Genomic DNA, 15,567 nt, shown 5'->3' with positions numbered 1-15,567 from the left:
TGCCCGTCTTACAGAGTCCAGACCAGCACTCCTCAGCCACTCACTGCCCACTCAGCATTTAGTCACTTGGGACACACTACAGCTCTACATCTACCTTTTCTGCAAGGTTTTTAAGCCCTTCAAACAAGCTTTAAGCAATTGTTTTATTGTCTGCGACTGGGGGAACAGTGGGCTTTTTCAGCCATTTCCTGAAAAAGAAGGCACGTGACTCCCAAAACGCACCAGGCCTGAGGCACTCTGGGGACAATGAGGCCGTGGGATGCCCATCTGCTCCTGCAACAGCATGTCTGGTGCTGACTGCTGACTCCTTTCCCACCCACACACAGGCACACCTGCTCACCCAGGAACAGAGTCCTTGCCCAACCAGCAGCCTCAATGGCTAATTTTCCTGAAAGATGTTCTCAAAGGAATGAAAACAAGTGAGCTCACTGTTTAATTGCCTCTCACTCAGTCCATTCCTTTCAGAACCAGGGATCTAATAGGCCCTACCTGCAGAGCTAAAGTTGATTTCACAATGCCTCATCTTTTACTCTCCTGAGGTACATGGCAGGAGACAGGGAAATAGGAAATCCTCATGTGTTCAGCCATTCCATTAAAGTCCCCCCAAAGGTAGTGAGTGACACCTATATGAACAGATCTGTCCGGCTTCAAGGAGACCTCACACAAAAATCCAGGATGCTAAAACTTATATTTGCAAAATTTCTTGTTTGCCAAACAGGCACAAGGGGGTTAGAAAGGGCCTGCACATCATCTCTCTGGGCCTCAGTTCCTTTTCTCTAAAGTGAAGAGGTTCAACAAAGGACCTGTTAGGTTGCTTTTAACTCTACATCATGGTAATTCTACTTTTGTTAGAGAATCATTTTAATTATAAGTCTTCTCACTGCAGATCTTCCTTAAATATCAGAGATACACATAATGAATTGTTTTCTAAAATAATTCAGTGAACACTATATTTTTTGGCATGATCCACTAAACGAAGAGAGGTGCACACCATGCTGATCTCACTGTTTCCGAGGTTGTTAGCATCTTTCCCATACAGACGGAAATGCTTGATCAACACTCTGAAGAAACCCAGCCATCCTGAATTATTCTGAAATGAAATCACCGGGTCCCGACAGTTCCTGGCCCTGTTGCTTTCTCTTCCACCCACCCACCCACTTCTTGGCTACTTCCTGGATTACCAACAGTCAGGAGCAGGGGTTTAGTCATCCGTGTTATCCTGATTGTCGAATGGCATCATACGCAGGGGACAAGACAGATGTGATGCATGTCCGATCTGATGAACATTTCAGAGGTAAGGAAGAAAAGGCCCCAATATACGTAAGTTTACAGAGCTGGGGGTGCCAGGCAGCACCAGATTATTAGTGACGTCCACTGTAGAGGAGATAGCAGAGCACATATCTCTAACTGGATTGTCTACTTTTAGTCGTTGTCTGCACACCTCACTCCAAGGCTAACAACTACATAAAAGAAAACATAATCGCATCCCAGTCTGGTGTTTCCGAGCACAGGCTGTCCCTTTCACAGTACGTATGACACCAAGTGCCATGCATTCCATCAGAGCCGACCACTGCTCTCCTCCCCATTCCCTTTGCAAAGCAAGGGCTGGGGAAGGGGAATAAGGGGGGAAAGTGGGTACAATAATGCTTAGCAGTGACTGCTATTATGTAATCTGCCACACCACATTAAGTTAAAACTGTGAGGACACTACATGGGGTGGCAGCTTACATAATATCATTGATACATTTTGATGATTGAAAAGGATATTGATAAGTACCACCCTGGAACAACTGAACTTTGCTATGATAAATGTTCTGCCTAGTATTGGTCCCATTCTTTCAAGTGGGAGTCTACTTTTTGTCTCCCTGAAGAGCCATAAGCCCTAGCAGGTTGGGCAATGCTGAACTTGAGGTCTCTGGAATGTTCTGCAAACCAGCCTGTTGGCACAATGTGCTTGGGGGGTAGCCTTCAGGCATACCTCTTTCTTGGCACTTGACTGACCTTAGTTACTTGACTGGCAAGCTGACCCATCACAACGGGCTTCCTGAAAAGCCACCAGGGATCTGGGGACAGTTAGGGCAGACAGTTGGACTCAAGGTAACCTGGAGCCCAGAGTCACTTCTGTAGAAGAACTGAGGAACAGGTTAGGAGCCTGTTAAATAATCTTAAAACCAAGTAGGGCTATAATTGAAAGTGCAAATGCCTGTTCATATCCCCCCCCCACAAAAAAAGTAATGTATTATTAGGAGATATGATGAATAAACTGAGTGGAACACAACTGTGCTGAGAGTCGTGAACTCATATATATACACGCCTTGCAGACTTTAGAGACACTTGAAACTCCATGGATGCTACAAAGTCACCCAGTTGTATTAACTGAACCTCGTTTCATATCAATGACCAGGGAAGTCCACACTCTGTTATCAAGCCCGCCACTGCCCCAGGAAGTGAGGTCCTTCTCTTGTCTCATAGTACTTGGGTCCCTCTCTGCAGCAGACCCCAGGCACCTCCTCCTGCGCAGTCCTGCTGGGCTCCCTAGTCTGCTGCATCAGGGCTGAAGGATGCACTCAAGAATCCATGCCTGTGCCCTGAACAGCAGAGAAAGAGGCAGGGCCTGGGTTCTCCTCTTTTGCCTCCAAGACACCTGTCTCTCCACTCCTGACTCCTCGAACTGGAGTACAAGCAGACACAGAACCACAGAGAGCATCCTTCTGAGTGCAGAGCTTACCAGAGGCTAGGGAGGGCAGATTCTGGATATTCACAGAAGCACTGTGTCAGGGTTGAAACCTCAGGTTTTGTGGTCAGTCAGCCTTCGTTCTCATCCTGATTCCACCTTTTGCAATTTTCTGGTTTTAGGCATTGTTCTTAACCCCTCTGATCCTCAGTTTTCTTAATTGTTATGTGTAATTAACACAAAGGGTTACTGTGTAAGTATTAAATTAGATAATATACACAAATCAGATCCTTACCACCATGTCTGGCACACGGATTAGCTTAACACATTTTAGTTTCAAAATTGTTTCTTTAGTCTGCAAGGCAATTGGATATGATGGCAAACCATTTTGGGCCCTGACCCCAGTGATCAAAGGCACATACTTGTTTTGCCTCTGCCATTAGAAGTACTTTAGTGGAGAATTTAAGACACCCTAAATAGGTTGTCCTCTAGGTTTGAAAGGTATTATTCCTATAAACTGAGGTTAGATGACTTCTAACTCTAAAAGGTTTCATCATATCATATAACCTCATTTTTAATTAATTAATTAATTCGACATTGCTTTATTAGGCCCTCCTATATGAGGGGCCCTAGGTCATGCACTGGGGATTCAGAAAAAAAAGTACAAATCCCGTTGTCAAAAAGCTCATAATGAAGTGGAGGCAAAGGGAAGAAAACTAATAACTCTCTGAAAGAGCATCTACTCCAGACTGGGTCCGGGTGGCAGCATGACCTCCCTGAGGAGAGTCAAGAGAGCGATTCCAACAAAGGACACTGCATTTGTTAAAAGAACAAGGAAGTGACTAAAAGGGCAACACTAGGGTTGGGCAGAACAGTGCTGTGATGGGGTAGGTATCTGCTGCTGTTTTGGTGATCCACAGCAGAACTCCCTTCCTATTTCCAGAGAAGCCCTCATTTTCCACGTTGTGGGAGTGAGGCCCCTCTCGCCCTCTACCAAAGCTACAATCAGAGGTTCCCTCTCCCATGGGCAGTGAGGGGTAGGTATACAATCTAGCATTGATGAATCAGATGGTTTGTGTCTGGGATTTTTGAACGTCAAGGATGACCAAATATTCGGCCATGTCTGGAGTCCCAGCAGTGACAGAACTGAAAAATACAGAGGAGGGAAAGGCCATGGCGAGTTCCCTACCAGGCAGTTCTTGGATATGTCCTTGGCTGAATCTCCTGACGCATTTTCAGAAGATGTGTGAACTACATTTCTGTGGACGTGTGACCTACCCAATAAATTTCTTCTGCCTATGATAGCAGTAATCAATTTTCACTTCTTGTAACCAAGAAACCTGCTGACAGGGGTAGTTATAACCATCAGGGCCCAAATGCTGAGGGCTCAAACCAAGGCAGAAGTGGGAGAGATGAAGAGAAGGAGATGCATCCAACAGACAGTGACGAGGATAAAGCGCCAGGTAGAAGCTGAAGATAAAGGAAAGGGTAGGGTCGAGGGCAACTTGCGGACTTGTAGTTTGAAGCCAAAAAGACCAAAAATCAGTAAAAATACAAGAGGAGTATCAAATTTGTGAAGAGTAGAAAATGATGGACTCAGTTTACACTGAGGTGCCTATATGACATTCGAAGTATGGCATTTACCAGGCTGCCGGCTGTGCAGGTAGCTTTGAGAAGAAGAGCCCAGGCGGAGGGCTAGGAGATGAGAAAGCAACAGCTAGAAAAAGGAAGGGAAATCAGGAGAGTGTTGTGCCAGACGAGCCAAGGAAGGAGATTAGGACCACATGGACACTGGTCTCTTAGTATCGAACACTGCAAAAAAAGGTCAAATAAAATCAGGACAAAAATATGAATGCTGGACCACTGGTGGTTTTAGCACCTGGGAAGTCACTGGTGATTTCAGTGGAGTGGAGAGAAAAAGACAGACTTCAGTGGGATGAGGGATAAAAGAGAAAGTAGGAACGATGCAAAAGTTGTTTTATTTTTTTAAGGGTTCATTTTAAAGGACACATTAATGTTTAAAATTGAACAAAATATTGAGGATTAACTTTTAAAAATGGAGATCATTCATTCATTTCATAAAATGTTGAATGATCACCTGTTATTGGGTAGGTTTTGGAGATAACAGTGGAGAACGAAACAGGCATGGTTTTGCCCTTAAGAGCTTGTGGTTTAGAGAAGAGATGCTAAACAACATGGTGAGTGCCAGCAAGGAAAGGAACAGGTGCTCTGAGAAAGGACAGGAAGGGATCCTAATTTAGGTTCGAGGTTCAAAAAGGCCTCCAACCATGGAATGATTGGGAAAGGGGGTCAGGTGGGGAGAATAACATTTCAGGCAGAAAGACCAGCAAGTGCCAACAAGCCAAAGTAGGGAGCTTGAGCACACCTGCACACAGAAGGGAAGAAGCTAGGGAAGACCCGAGGCCTACCGGTGTGATCAGGAGTCCAAGGTGGAAGGAGAGGTCTTCCACAGTGAAAAAGACACACACCTGTTCCACAGACAGCAGGAGGAGAGGTGTAGGTGAAGGTGAGCCTGTCAATCTGGGAGCAGGAAGTCCAGGGAGTTGTCTCATGGCTCCTGTTTTCTTTGTGAAATAGCAGGCCTGGTGAGGTGTGAATGAACGGGGCCAGGTGGAGGCTCAAAATGATATTATGGGCATTGAAGGGGGAGCACAACTCATTCACAGCTCAGCCCTTATTCTTTTCCAAGTCCTCTCAAGGCAGCCCCTCCTTACAATGGCTTCCTCGCTTTCTGGTTCCAAAGCTTCAATAACCAGGGCCAAGGAGCCCTGGATATCAGGATGCTAAGCATTAGAAAGGTCCTCAGAGATCCTAACTGCCATTCATTTTTCCTCCTACCTAATTAATTTTCTCAACAGAAAGCAACTAAATTCCAAAAACATGATCATCAACCTGGGAACTGTTGATATCTTTCCTTTTAATGGCTTCCCCTTTTTAATAAAGTGGGTTTCTTTCTTCATTTCTCTTGCTTTTCTATCATTTTTTGCCTGAATATCTTAAGTCATGCAGCTTTTAATAAAGTGAGGCCTGGATTATTTTTCTCTGTGTAACACTCAAGCACAATCACATATTCATTTGTAAGCAGGCAAAATTAAATCAATTCTTTAGGAGGTAGCTATAGACTCAGGATGGAAGTTCAGCACTCCTGGCGTGGAGTCAAGTACTTTCTAAGCTACGATGGCTTAACAGCATCCCCAGTCATTTGCTTCTACATTCACAGATATGTTGGCCTCCAAGGACCTCTGAATCTGACTTAATATTTTTTTCAGATTCAACCCCACACAAAGGGTACTAGTTTCACACTGTGGTTCAGAATAATGACTTAGAAGTATCTCTCATTACAGCAAATCAGGCATGAAGCATCTGAAGACAATTTTCTTGCAATGTAGACATTGTAAAGCTTGTGGTGATCTCACACTGAATGGGATACATAAGTCCACAGGAGAAAAACAAAAGCTAAGGAGAGAGAAAAGGATTAAAAAGGACAGAGTAAGATGTTACTTAGATGGCACAGCTCCTTTCATAGACATCTGAGTGGTGGTTCTAGATCCCAGCCAGTAACCAGCCTTGCAAGAGCTTCCGGGGACACACATGAGCACACACATAGAACACATGCACACAGACAGACCCTCATCCTTTACCTCCTGGTGGAAGTTACAATGAGTCCATCTGTTAATGAAGCATTTGATCAATCTCCCTCAAGAGTTATTTCATATCCTACCCCAAATGCCATCAATTTAAAGTTCTAGCACCTCATATTATTTTAAAAGAAACATTCTGGGCTTTCTGTAAGAAGTATGGAGGCCAGATAATTTGCTGTTGATCTGTAGAATGAAAGTGACAAGTGGAGGGTAAGGTGGGGAACAAAGAGGAGGGGGGCCACTAAGGGATCTCTTGGTACTCCTTTTCAGGCTTAAACCAGAGAGCTGGGCAGCAGGAAAGAATGTGGTTGCTGCTAGAGAAATGTATACTACACTCTGGGATACCCTTTTTTCTACTTCTTCCCCTCTCCCTTTTTACCCCAAAAGAAAGAAAAAACATGCCTGGGAGAAAATACCAATTTAAGCTCTACTTGTCATTGATCAAGTTCACCATCAGGGAGATGGAAAGAGGCTTTGCTTGGGGCAATGGGCGCAGGAGGCAGTGTGCTGATGATGTTGTATTAAGTTGTACACTTGAAACATGTACTACAATAAATTTGAAAATAAAGTAAAAAATATAAACTAAAACAAAAAAAGTTCACCATTGGATTCTCTCAGCCCATTTCCTCTTTGCCTTCCTTCGACTACTTTTGATTTACTGTGAATTGCTGTTAAAGACAGAATAGTATCCATCATCAGGATGGAGGCCATGGCAAGGGTCTGTTAAACCCTCAAGTTCCACATCAAGCTCAAACACAATGCTTTTGGCTGTCATTTTCATTCACATCAGCCCCATATTTCTATTAAACAAGGCTTTTTTTTACTGCTTCCCCCATATGGCATAATAAGGTAAACATCAGCCCACAGAGGAGACGTTAGAAAACACAGAGCTTTACTTTGGGAGGGGAATCAGTAAGACAGGAGAGGACAACTTCCAAGGGCTTTCCCTTCCTGATAGCTACCAAATGGAGAAAAAATAAGGGAGCTCCTTTCTGCTTCTCAGGCTCCCAAGGCTGCTGTGATTGACTTGAAGTGTACCAGTTGGCCAAGAGACTACTTGAAAAGAAAAGAAAAGAAATTTCACAATCTTGAACATTCTATGCCCTTACTGTCTAATTTTCCCCAACTATCCCTACTTCCACCCCCACATACAAGAGTACTTTTGTATACATAAAGTTTCAGGAAACAAAGCATACAAACACTCACGCACAAATAAACTCCACGAACTAACACCAGCATATAATTGTGTTTTGGTTGGAGCTTTTCCAGCCTTGTCACCCGTTCTGTGTTAGGAGTAAATGAAACCCTTTGCTTTGGCAAAGTTAGAAACAGACAAAGTTAGAAACAAACTCTCCTCAGTTTCAGGCTGCACAAGGCTCCAGTCATATCTCTTCAACCCCCAACAAAATGAATTCGCTGCTGAAAAGCCAGCAAGGGAAAAAAAAATTCCCCAAATAGCTTTCACTTCTCCCTCTCCATCAGCTTCCCCTTTTAGCCTGAAACACACAGCGTTTCCAATTTCTGAAAGCCTTTTCAAGCGACCCTCGACTCTTCCTGGGGACCCGGCTACGGACTGTCACGATGCAGGCGGGGCTTTTCCAAGCACATTTTGCATTCTCGGAGTCAATACTGTGGCCTTTTCTAGAGAAATCTACAAAGCAGCCATCGGTGGGCTGGTTGAGCTAGGTCTGACTCTTCGTCCCATCCGCTCCGAAGGGCTGCGGTGTGAGAAGCGCACGGGATTCGGCAGATGCAGCTCCCATGGAGCCGCGAGGGTGCAGAGAAAGCGAACAGAATACCCCAGCTCACTGCATGAGTTGCATCTGCTCCCCTACTACGCCCTTCCTCCACATTCCTCCGCAAAACTTGGCCGGTCCCCGAGAAATCAAAATCATACCTTCCTTGGATTCTTCTGCTTCGGAGTGCATGGTGTCAGGGTCACCCGTTTTCAGGGGCGATCACCTCTGAACTTGCACTCAGACCCGCCGCAAGAACGATCGGCAGCCAAAACCCCACCAAGCGACGGAAAATAAAAGTAAAGAAAGCCACTAAAATCAAAACCTCCCCGGGGAGGGAGGGCTGGTTCTGGTGCAAGGATTTTAAGGGGGAAAGTTCTGCAAGAGTGACGAATCGCGTCTCAGCTGGGCGGCAGGAGTCCGCCCCCGGGGTGAACGCAGCAGCCCATCCCGGGGCGGAGGCAACCTGGCGGGGTTGGCGTCAGGGACGCGGGCCAGGGGCGCACGCAGGTGGGGAAGACACAGCCTGGCTCTCTGAGAGGAGGGCAGAGGCGTTGTAGGCAAACAAAACTGAGACAGCCCAGGCCAGTGAAATACATGTGCAATACAGAAAGAAGAAGAAGAAGAAAAAAAAAAAAAGAGAAAAGAAAAGAAAAAGGCTCATCTCAGCGTGCGCTGCAGAAATAGTAAATGCATTGGCAGTAAACGAAATGCTTCTGAATCTTTGGGCTACATTTTGACGTCTATTTAACTTCCCTTGTGGAGGGGGTCTTATATGCCAAATATTATGGACTTTAAAGCTGCTCTGTTTTGTACGTTATTTTTTCAGTAAAGTAACGTGGATATTGGTCCATGTGACTGGAAAGACCTGCTTCACAAGCCCAAGAGGAGGGCCTTCTGAAGAAAGTGGGGCTAGCCTCCACCCTTTACCTTTGCACAGGGAAAAAGCAGACAAGGAGTCTTACTCACTCAGTATGACTGGGGTGAGCACTTCTGCCCCATGTGCTAACTGCTCTGCAGCTACCCCAGAGGGCCTTCCCATTCCCTCCCCAGCTACTCATTAACAACCCTGGATAAATTCCTTCACAGTGCCTAAGGCGAGGTGGGGTATGTATGCACAATGTTGATGGAATAGAGGCTGGAGAGCCTTGAGAACAGATCTCAATTCTGCCCCCCCCCCACCCGTCCAGCCCAGAGCCTCCTACAAACTGGCTGAGAGGAAGGCATTTTATCTTTGTATTTTTACTTCAGAGGAGTGAGGACAAGAGCTGCCCTGGAATTCCTGTCTTAAGGAGAGATTTTGCAGAGCACTAGTTTTATTACTAATCTAGGCAAAAGGTCCTCAAATAACACACTCAGAAGACTGATTAGGAAACTGTGGGGCATGTTATAGTCTTCTAATAAATCTATTTTCCATCTGCTTTGTTCGTCCTCATTTCCTATTTTTAAATGGGGGAAACTAAAACCCAAGAGGAAAGGCATCATGATAAACTTAATAAAAAGGATATAAAAAAGAAAGGGATTTAAAGAATCTGAATTAAAATTTAGTTCTGCCACTTATTATCATATTTGTATGACCTTAAGCAAATTACTTAACCTCTCTAAGCCTCCCTGTTTTCATCTGGAAAATGAGATTAAAAATAGTATTATTTACTTCACAGATTTATGTTTGGTATTAAATAATGTAATATAAACAAAAAGTGATTTGAAAACCATAAAGTACAATGCCGATTATTACAAACTATCACACCATTAAAAGTGAATTTTTGTAAAATATACTTGGGTTTTATTTCAATAATGGGTTTGAACAGAAAAAAAACGTTGTTGATGCTACTCACAAGCAGTGAAGGCTATTATAAATATTAATATAAGGCCTCGATATTAAATCACTTCCAACTGCTGAATGATTCTAACATGCCTAAGACCCCAAGCAGAATTTTATCCCAATTGCACTGAGAGGGAAGGATGACGAGAGGAAGACTGGGCCAGTCAGATAGGGGAGAACAGGAGAAACATCTGGAAAATATCAGTATTGTAGAGCCTCCCAGAAACTGACCTCACCACCAAAAGGGTAACAGGCTGCACCCTTCTGAAAGCTGCATGCACTGTGTGTCCCCGCTGCTGTGCACCCTGGGGTGGGAACTGCTGAGATGTGTACCTCTACCCAGCAACCTCAGATTTATGCGCCCTCACCAGTCAGAAGTGATCTGTCCTGTCCTGTCCAAGAAAAGGACATTCTAGAAATCCCCCACCATCTGTCCTTGCCCTCCCCCACAGCAGCCCAGATGCCCACCAGGAGCCCCACAGGATCTCACCAGGACTGTACACTACACAGATAAGATAGCTCCCACTCATCTATAATTGGAGAAAGATGCAACACCTTTTCCAGGTGATGATTATGCAAATTAAGAGAACCCAAACTCCAAGACTCATCTGCCACAGGCAGAACTCTCTTCCAACCTTTTCTTTCAGCAAGCGCCCCCATAAGAATTATTTGTTAAATATCCTTTTGCAAGTCCAATTATGTACAAACCACATAAGGTGTATCAAAATACATGTCCTTAATGTCCTATTTGTTCTTTCAAGGGTTCACAAACAGGCCTTCAGGCCCTGTGCAGGTTAGCCAAGGAGAACAATGCTGAACGAACAGTTCAAACATCGTTATGTCAGCCTTGAAATTCAATTTATTAGAGTCATCCGGTGATCTTTGAACATTCATGAGGATCCTCAGGAAACCTGGAGAGAAACTTCATGTCCTGATCTAGCTGAAGTGAAAGGAATGCCCAGCTTATTTTTAAAAATTATATGTGGATAAGGATGCTCGTCAGTCACCTGTATAACCTCAAAGCTCTACGTCTGCCCTGGGCACTGCACTGCCTCAGGCCCCTACCCTGCAAAATGGTGACCAGGTGCAGCTGACTCTCTGGGGCTTCCAGTTACATACGAGGTCAGTCAGTTCCTCTTGACTTTGTTCTGCATTTAGTCAAAAGGGGATTAGTTACTTTTTAGCCCTAGTGGATAATACTCCAGTACATGGTAATGATTTGTTACCTCCTATAGGTGGAGCTTGTTCACTCTTGTATGTTTAAGAAACACTCCGAACATCACTTAGTGGAGCATGCATGGGAGTCATACCAACAATCTATTATAAACAACCTGATACAAAATACCAACTAAGTTAGCAACACTTCTCATTTAATACCAAACTGCATTTAAATACTATGTTGTACTCCTACCCAAGTCTAATAATGAATTTTCCATTTTCTCTGTCAAGATGGGAGAGTTAAAATGCTGGCTACGGTTCTAATGTTTCTTGTATTTTTCAGTCATTCATTATCAAATATTTACATGTGTCACAGGAAAAAGGGTCCTGCTCCTATGGGGTTCACTGGTAGAATTCTGGTAATTTTGACAACAAAGAACTCAACCATCCCTGTTACCTTGGTTCTAAGGAAGGTTTACTGATAACACACTAAAGTGAACAGTGCAGCAGAAAAATCTCCTCCTAAATTTTACCTCAAAAAGTTGTTAAAAAAAGGCTGGGCTTTGGGGCCTTTTGCTTACAGCTGCCCAGATGTCTGTTAAGAACGAGGGAGCTCAGCAAGTTTCCAGACTCACACAAATGAGAAGACCAGCGGGAGTGGGAAGAGAAGGTGCTGTTTATTTAGAAGGAATCACATCCTCTGCTTACATTCACGAAAGGTGTGTATGTTCCCTGCTGTAAAAAATACTAAGCATCTCTGTGAATTAGTTACAATATATACCTACAGCTTCCACGTCAGAAGAACCCCAGGTCACAAAAACAGCCATTTCATCAATATTTTGATTTCTACCCTGCCGATAAGAGGCTGAATCTGTACATTAACATTGTAGGTCAGGGGTGGAGGAAATTGTTTATACTTGATATAAAAAGTAGCTTTCTTCTACTTGACCTTGAAGCTTTCCTCAACTTCTCTTCTATTATGTCTATACCTTTGATAATTTTCTGAGTACAGGTCTTCTTTTACATCCTTGGTTAGATTTATTCCTAGGTATTTTCGTCTTTTTGAAGGAACTGTAAATGGGATTGTTTTCTTAATTTCCCTTTCTGGTAGTTTATTATTGGCATACAAAAATGCAACTGATATTCATTTTTTATCCTGCTACTTTACTGAATTCATCTATCAGTTCTAATAGTTTCTTGGTGGAATCTTTAGGGTTCTCTATGTACAGTACCATGCCATCTGCAAATAAAGATAGTTTATGTCTATACCTTTGAAAGGCTTTGAAGGCCTCCATAATCTATATATAAACCTTTTTTTCAGACTCTCTCCCCACTGTGGAAAAGATGTGTTGTCAGTCTCACCTGGTTGGGGTGGCAGGCTTTGAATCTTTCTCATCTTCCTCAGACGCTCTGTTGCATTTAACCTTCCAAAAGAGGGGTGGGGCCACATGGGTGTCTCCCCACAGCCCCTGCCGGGCCCAGGTAATCTCATTCCCCTTTCCTTAAGATTTACTCACCAGAATTGGAGAAGGGGACACTTAAATGACAGCAGAGGTCACTTATGAGCCTCCTCAGGAGGCCACGCCCTGTGCCTCAAGAGACCTTATGCTTATGCCTTGCTGGGTATTGGGCTGAGGCTGGTAGACTACAGGGCAGAACAGCTGTGAATCATGGAAGAATGCTGAGGGTGAGTGTGGAGAATGAAGAGGAAGAAAGCTGCCTCCAGGGCTCTGCCTCCAAGTTTCTTATAGGTAAACCCTCTCCTCAGTGACATCTTCAATCAATCCTCTATGCTCACTAATGCTCTGAGTGTGCATGCAGAATTCCCAGGGAACAGGAAGAAGTGTCATCCAAGGTGAACAAGCACATGGGGACAATATATCTGGGATGCAGTTGCTTCCCAGGCTTTCAGTGTTTGCTTTTATTTCTCTCCTAAGAAATCTTCCTTGCTAAAGTTTGGGTTTCTTTTTTTTTTAATTTATTTTTAGAGCAATGAAGAGGGAGGGAGAAAGAAAGGGAGAGAAACATCAATGTGTGGTTGCCTCTCACACGCCCCCAACTGGGGACCTGGCTTGCAACCCAGGCATGTGCCAACTGGGAATCAAAACAGCGAACCTTTGGTTTGCAAGCCTCTGCTCAATCCACTGAGCCACACCAGCCAGGGCTAAAATGTTTTTAATAGATGATTAAACACACACACACACACACACACACACTCAAAATCAGGTCTGAAAATATTATCTGAAGAATTTGGGACCTACGGTCTTTCTTTCATAATACTTAGCAATAGTGCCTTCCATTTATATAGGTTTCATTCAGACTTCCCAGTTACCTCCCTTGGGTCATCAAACCCATTTTACAGACATGTAATTAAAGAAAAGAAGGTTATGACTTGCTCAAGTTCACAAAACTAAGTAATAGTGTTCTTCAGACTACAGTAAATGCAGTCATTCTTGGCCTCCTGTCTCCTATATCCAGACTGTCTCACTCTATTAAACTACTCGTGTAAAATTCAAGTTCTTTAATTTGCACAAGAATAGCTCATAGAGTGCTATATTGGTAGATTTCCAAAGAGTTTGAGCTGGCCATGATTCTAGCCTAGACTGCCCAAATTGCTCTGTTCAAATGCTCAGATCACAGCCTCAAGTTAAAGTTATTCTATTCCTGATAGTTAATGCTTTAAATAAGGTATACATTCAGCAGCTTCTCTTTATTCAGGTATATGAAACTACAGATTTTTTTAAAATTAAAAGTTGGGCCAAGACCCTAACTAACGCTTCTGATATGAAGCTGTCAAGAGCCTGCAGAAGAACACCCCTTAATTAGGGAGACCTGGGCCAATCATGGATCACTGACCACACTGTCTCATCTGCATGAGGATCTTTCCTTTTGTTTTCCCTATTAATTCTTCTCTCATTTTTCTTCTAAAAGGAGGCAAGTCATTTAACCTCTCTGAGCTCTGTTTGCACAACTGTAAAGTGGGGATAATGCTGCTTATTTAACAGGGCAGTAACTATAATGAAATGAGTCAAGAATGTGGTTAAACACTGAAAATTATGAAGTCCCCCTTTGTCACTTCTCCAAATACTTTTCTTGAATAAAGTCGGATTGTTTTAGGTCGTGGAGCATCTATTTGGATGTTGGCCTTACAGATACTATTTGAGATAGGTGGCAATTTTTATGACTGCAGTCTAATGACAGAAAGGAAAAATTAAAGGACTGAACTTCTTTACTGTGTTCAGGTTAATGAGGTCAATATGGGCATAACTTGAGAGGGGCTACAGAAGGGATTCACCAGTAAGAAGACAGGCAAGGCTGAGACTGGGCCCAGACGGTGTCACATCAGACCTACAAATCCCTGGCTTTCCTTCAGAAAGGCAGCAAGAAGAAAAAGTGATCAACAATCATAGTTGCTGAAACTCAGGCTTGGAAGTAACCTTAGAGGTCATTTACTCTAACCCTCCATGTGGCCGGTGAAGCAGTCTCCTAGGCACATCACAGGCAGTCAGCCTTCATCCAAATCTCTTTGATTACCAATCTTCACAAAGACTCACTCCTTTAAGAGACAGTCCCATCTCCTTTCTAATCATTAGCAAGTTTCTCCTCGTAACAAACTGAAATTCAAGTTTAAGGGCAGTGACTGTCAAATTAACTAAGCACTGAAACAATTTTGGGACAAAATAAACATACATGTTTAACAAAATTTTCTTTTTCAATGACCTAGCGGAGACCCCCTCCTATTGGCTAGCAGATTGCAGTCAAATGAGATGCAAGACAGTTATGCAAGGCTGCAGTGCGAGCCACACATCTGTTACTGATTACTGTGAAGAATTCAGAAGCAAGCAGCTCTGGTGGAGGAGGCAGCAGTGACAATCACTTTTCTATTCCGTGGGCTCACTCTAAGGAGTAGAAAATGATGCCAGGACAGGCTGGGTAATGGGCCCTACTTGATTGCATCTGAGCAGTTAAGAGCTTTACTCTGGTGTCTGGTTTTTTCTTTTACCAGTGGGTAAATTCTGTTTAAAAAAAAAAAGGTGGTGCTCCACATGTGGAATTTGGACCATAAACTCCTGGTCTGAGATCTGTTTGAAAGTCTAATGCACTCTAAGCTGTACTAATTTGATTTTTACACTGAGTTTCTGACTTGGGTAGAATCTCTATGAAGTTAACCTTTGTGCCAACTAGTCACTGTTTAAGAGGCAGAAAAGGCTGGGAGGCGAACAGAGGCGGCTGGATAGGCTTGCCAGGTGAAAGCAGCCAAGGCCGAAATTCAACAGACAAACTCAGCAGGTGGTGAATCTGTGAACCAAAGCAGAACTTATCCAAACAGTATTGGTGGGTGGGCTGTTTTGCAGATAGCCCAGCAAGGCATGGGCCAGAGTTCTTTTTCCATTTGAATAGGTCAGGTTATAAAACTTGTTATTCAGCTTCTCCTTAAAGAAGAGCAGTAGAAATTGGTAATAGTTATGATTCACAGACATCACCAAAAAGAATGCATTTTCTGGGAAACTG

General features: G+C 43.6%; 1 protein-coding gene across 6 annotated transcripts in view; it reads right to left on the bottom strand.

Moving 5' to 3' along the window:
- TNFAIP8 (TNF alpha induced protein 8) overlaps positions 1-15,567 on the bottom strand; it is a 112,784-nt gene that overhangs the window by 27,218 nt on the left and 69,999 nt on the right. The window contains exon 1 of one of the 6 annotated variants that reach the window (XM_090279039.1): positions 8,234-8,505. The exons of the other annotated variants lie outside the window; for them this stretch is intronic. Within the exon in view, the coding sequence (XP_090135165.1) occupies positions 8,234-8,264 (31 nt within the window). The 5' untranslated portion in view covers positions 8,265-8,505. Of the gene's footprint in view, positions 1-8,233; positions 8,506-15,567 lie in introns of those variants that run through there. 6 annotated transcript variants of the gene reach the window in all.

The sequence above is a fragment of the Furipterus horrens genome, unplaced genomic scaffold (genome assembly GCF_987537825.1).
Source record: "Furipterus horrens unplaced genomic scaffold, mFurHor1.1.pri manual_scaffold_5, whole genome shotgun sequence".
Classification (NCBI taxonomy): domain Eukaryota; kingdom Metazoa; phylum Chordata; class Mammalia; order Chiroptera; family Furipteridae; genus Furipterus; species Furipterus horrens.
This window is presented reverse-complemented; position numbering and strand designations above follow the sequence as displayed.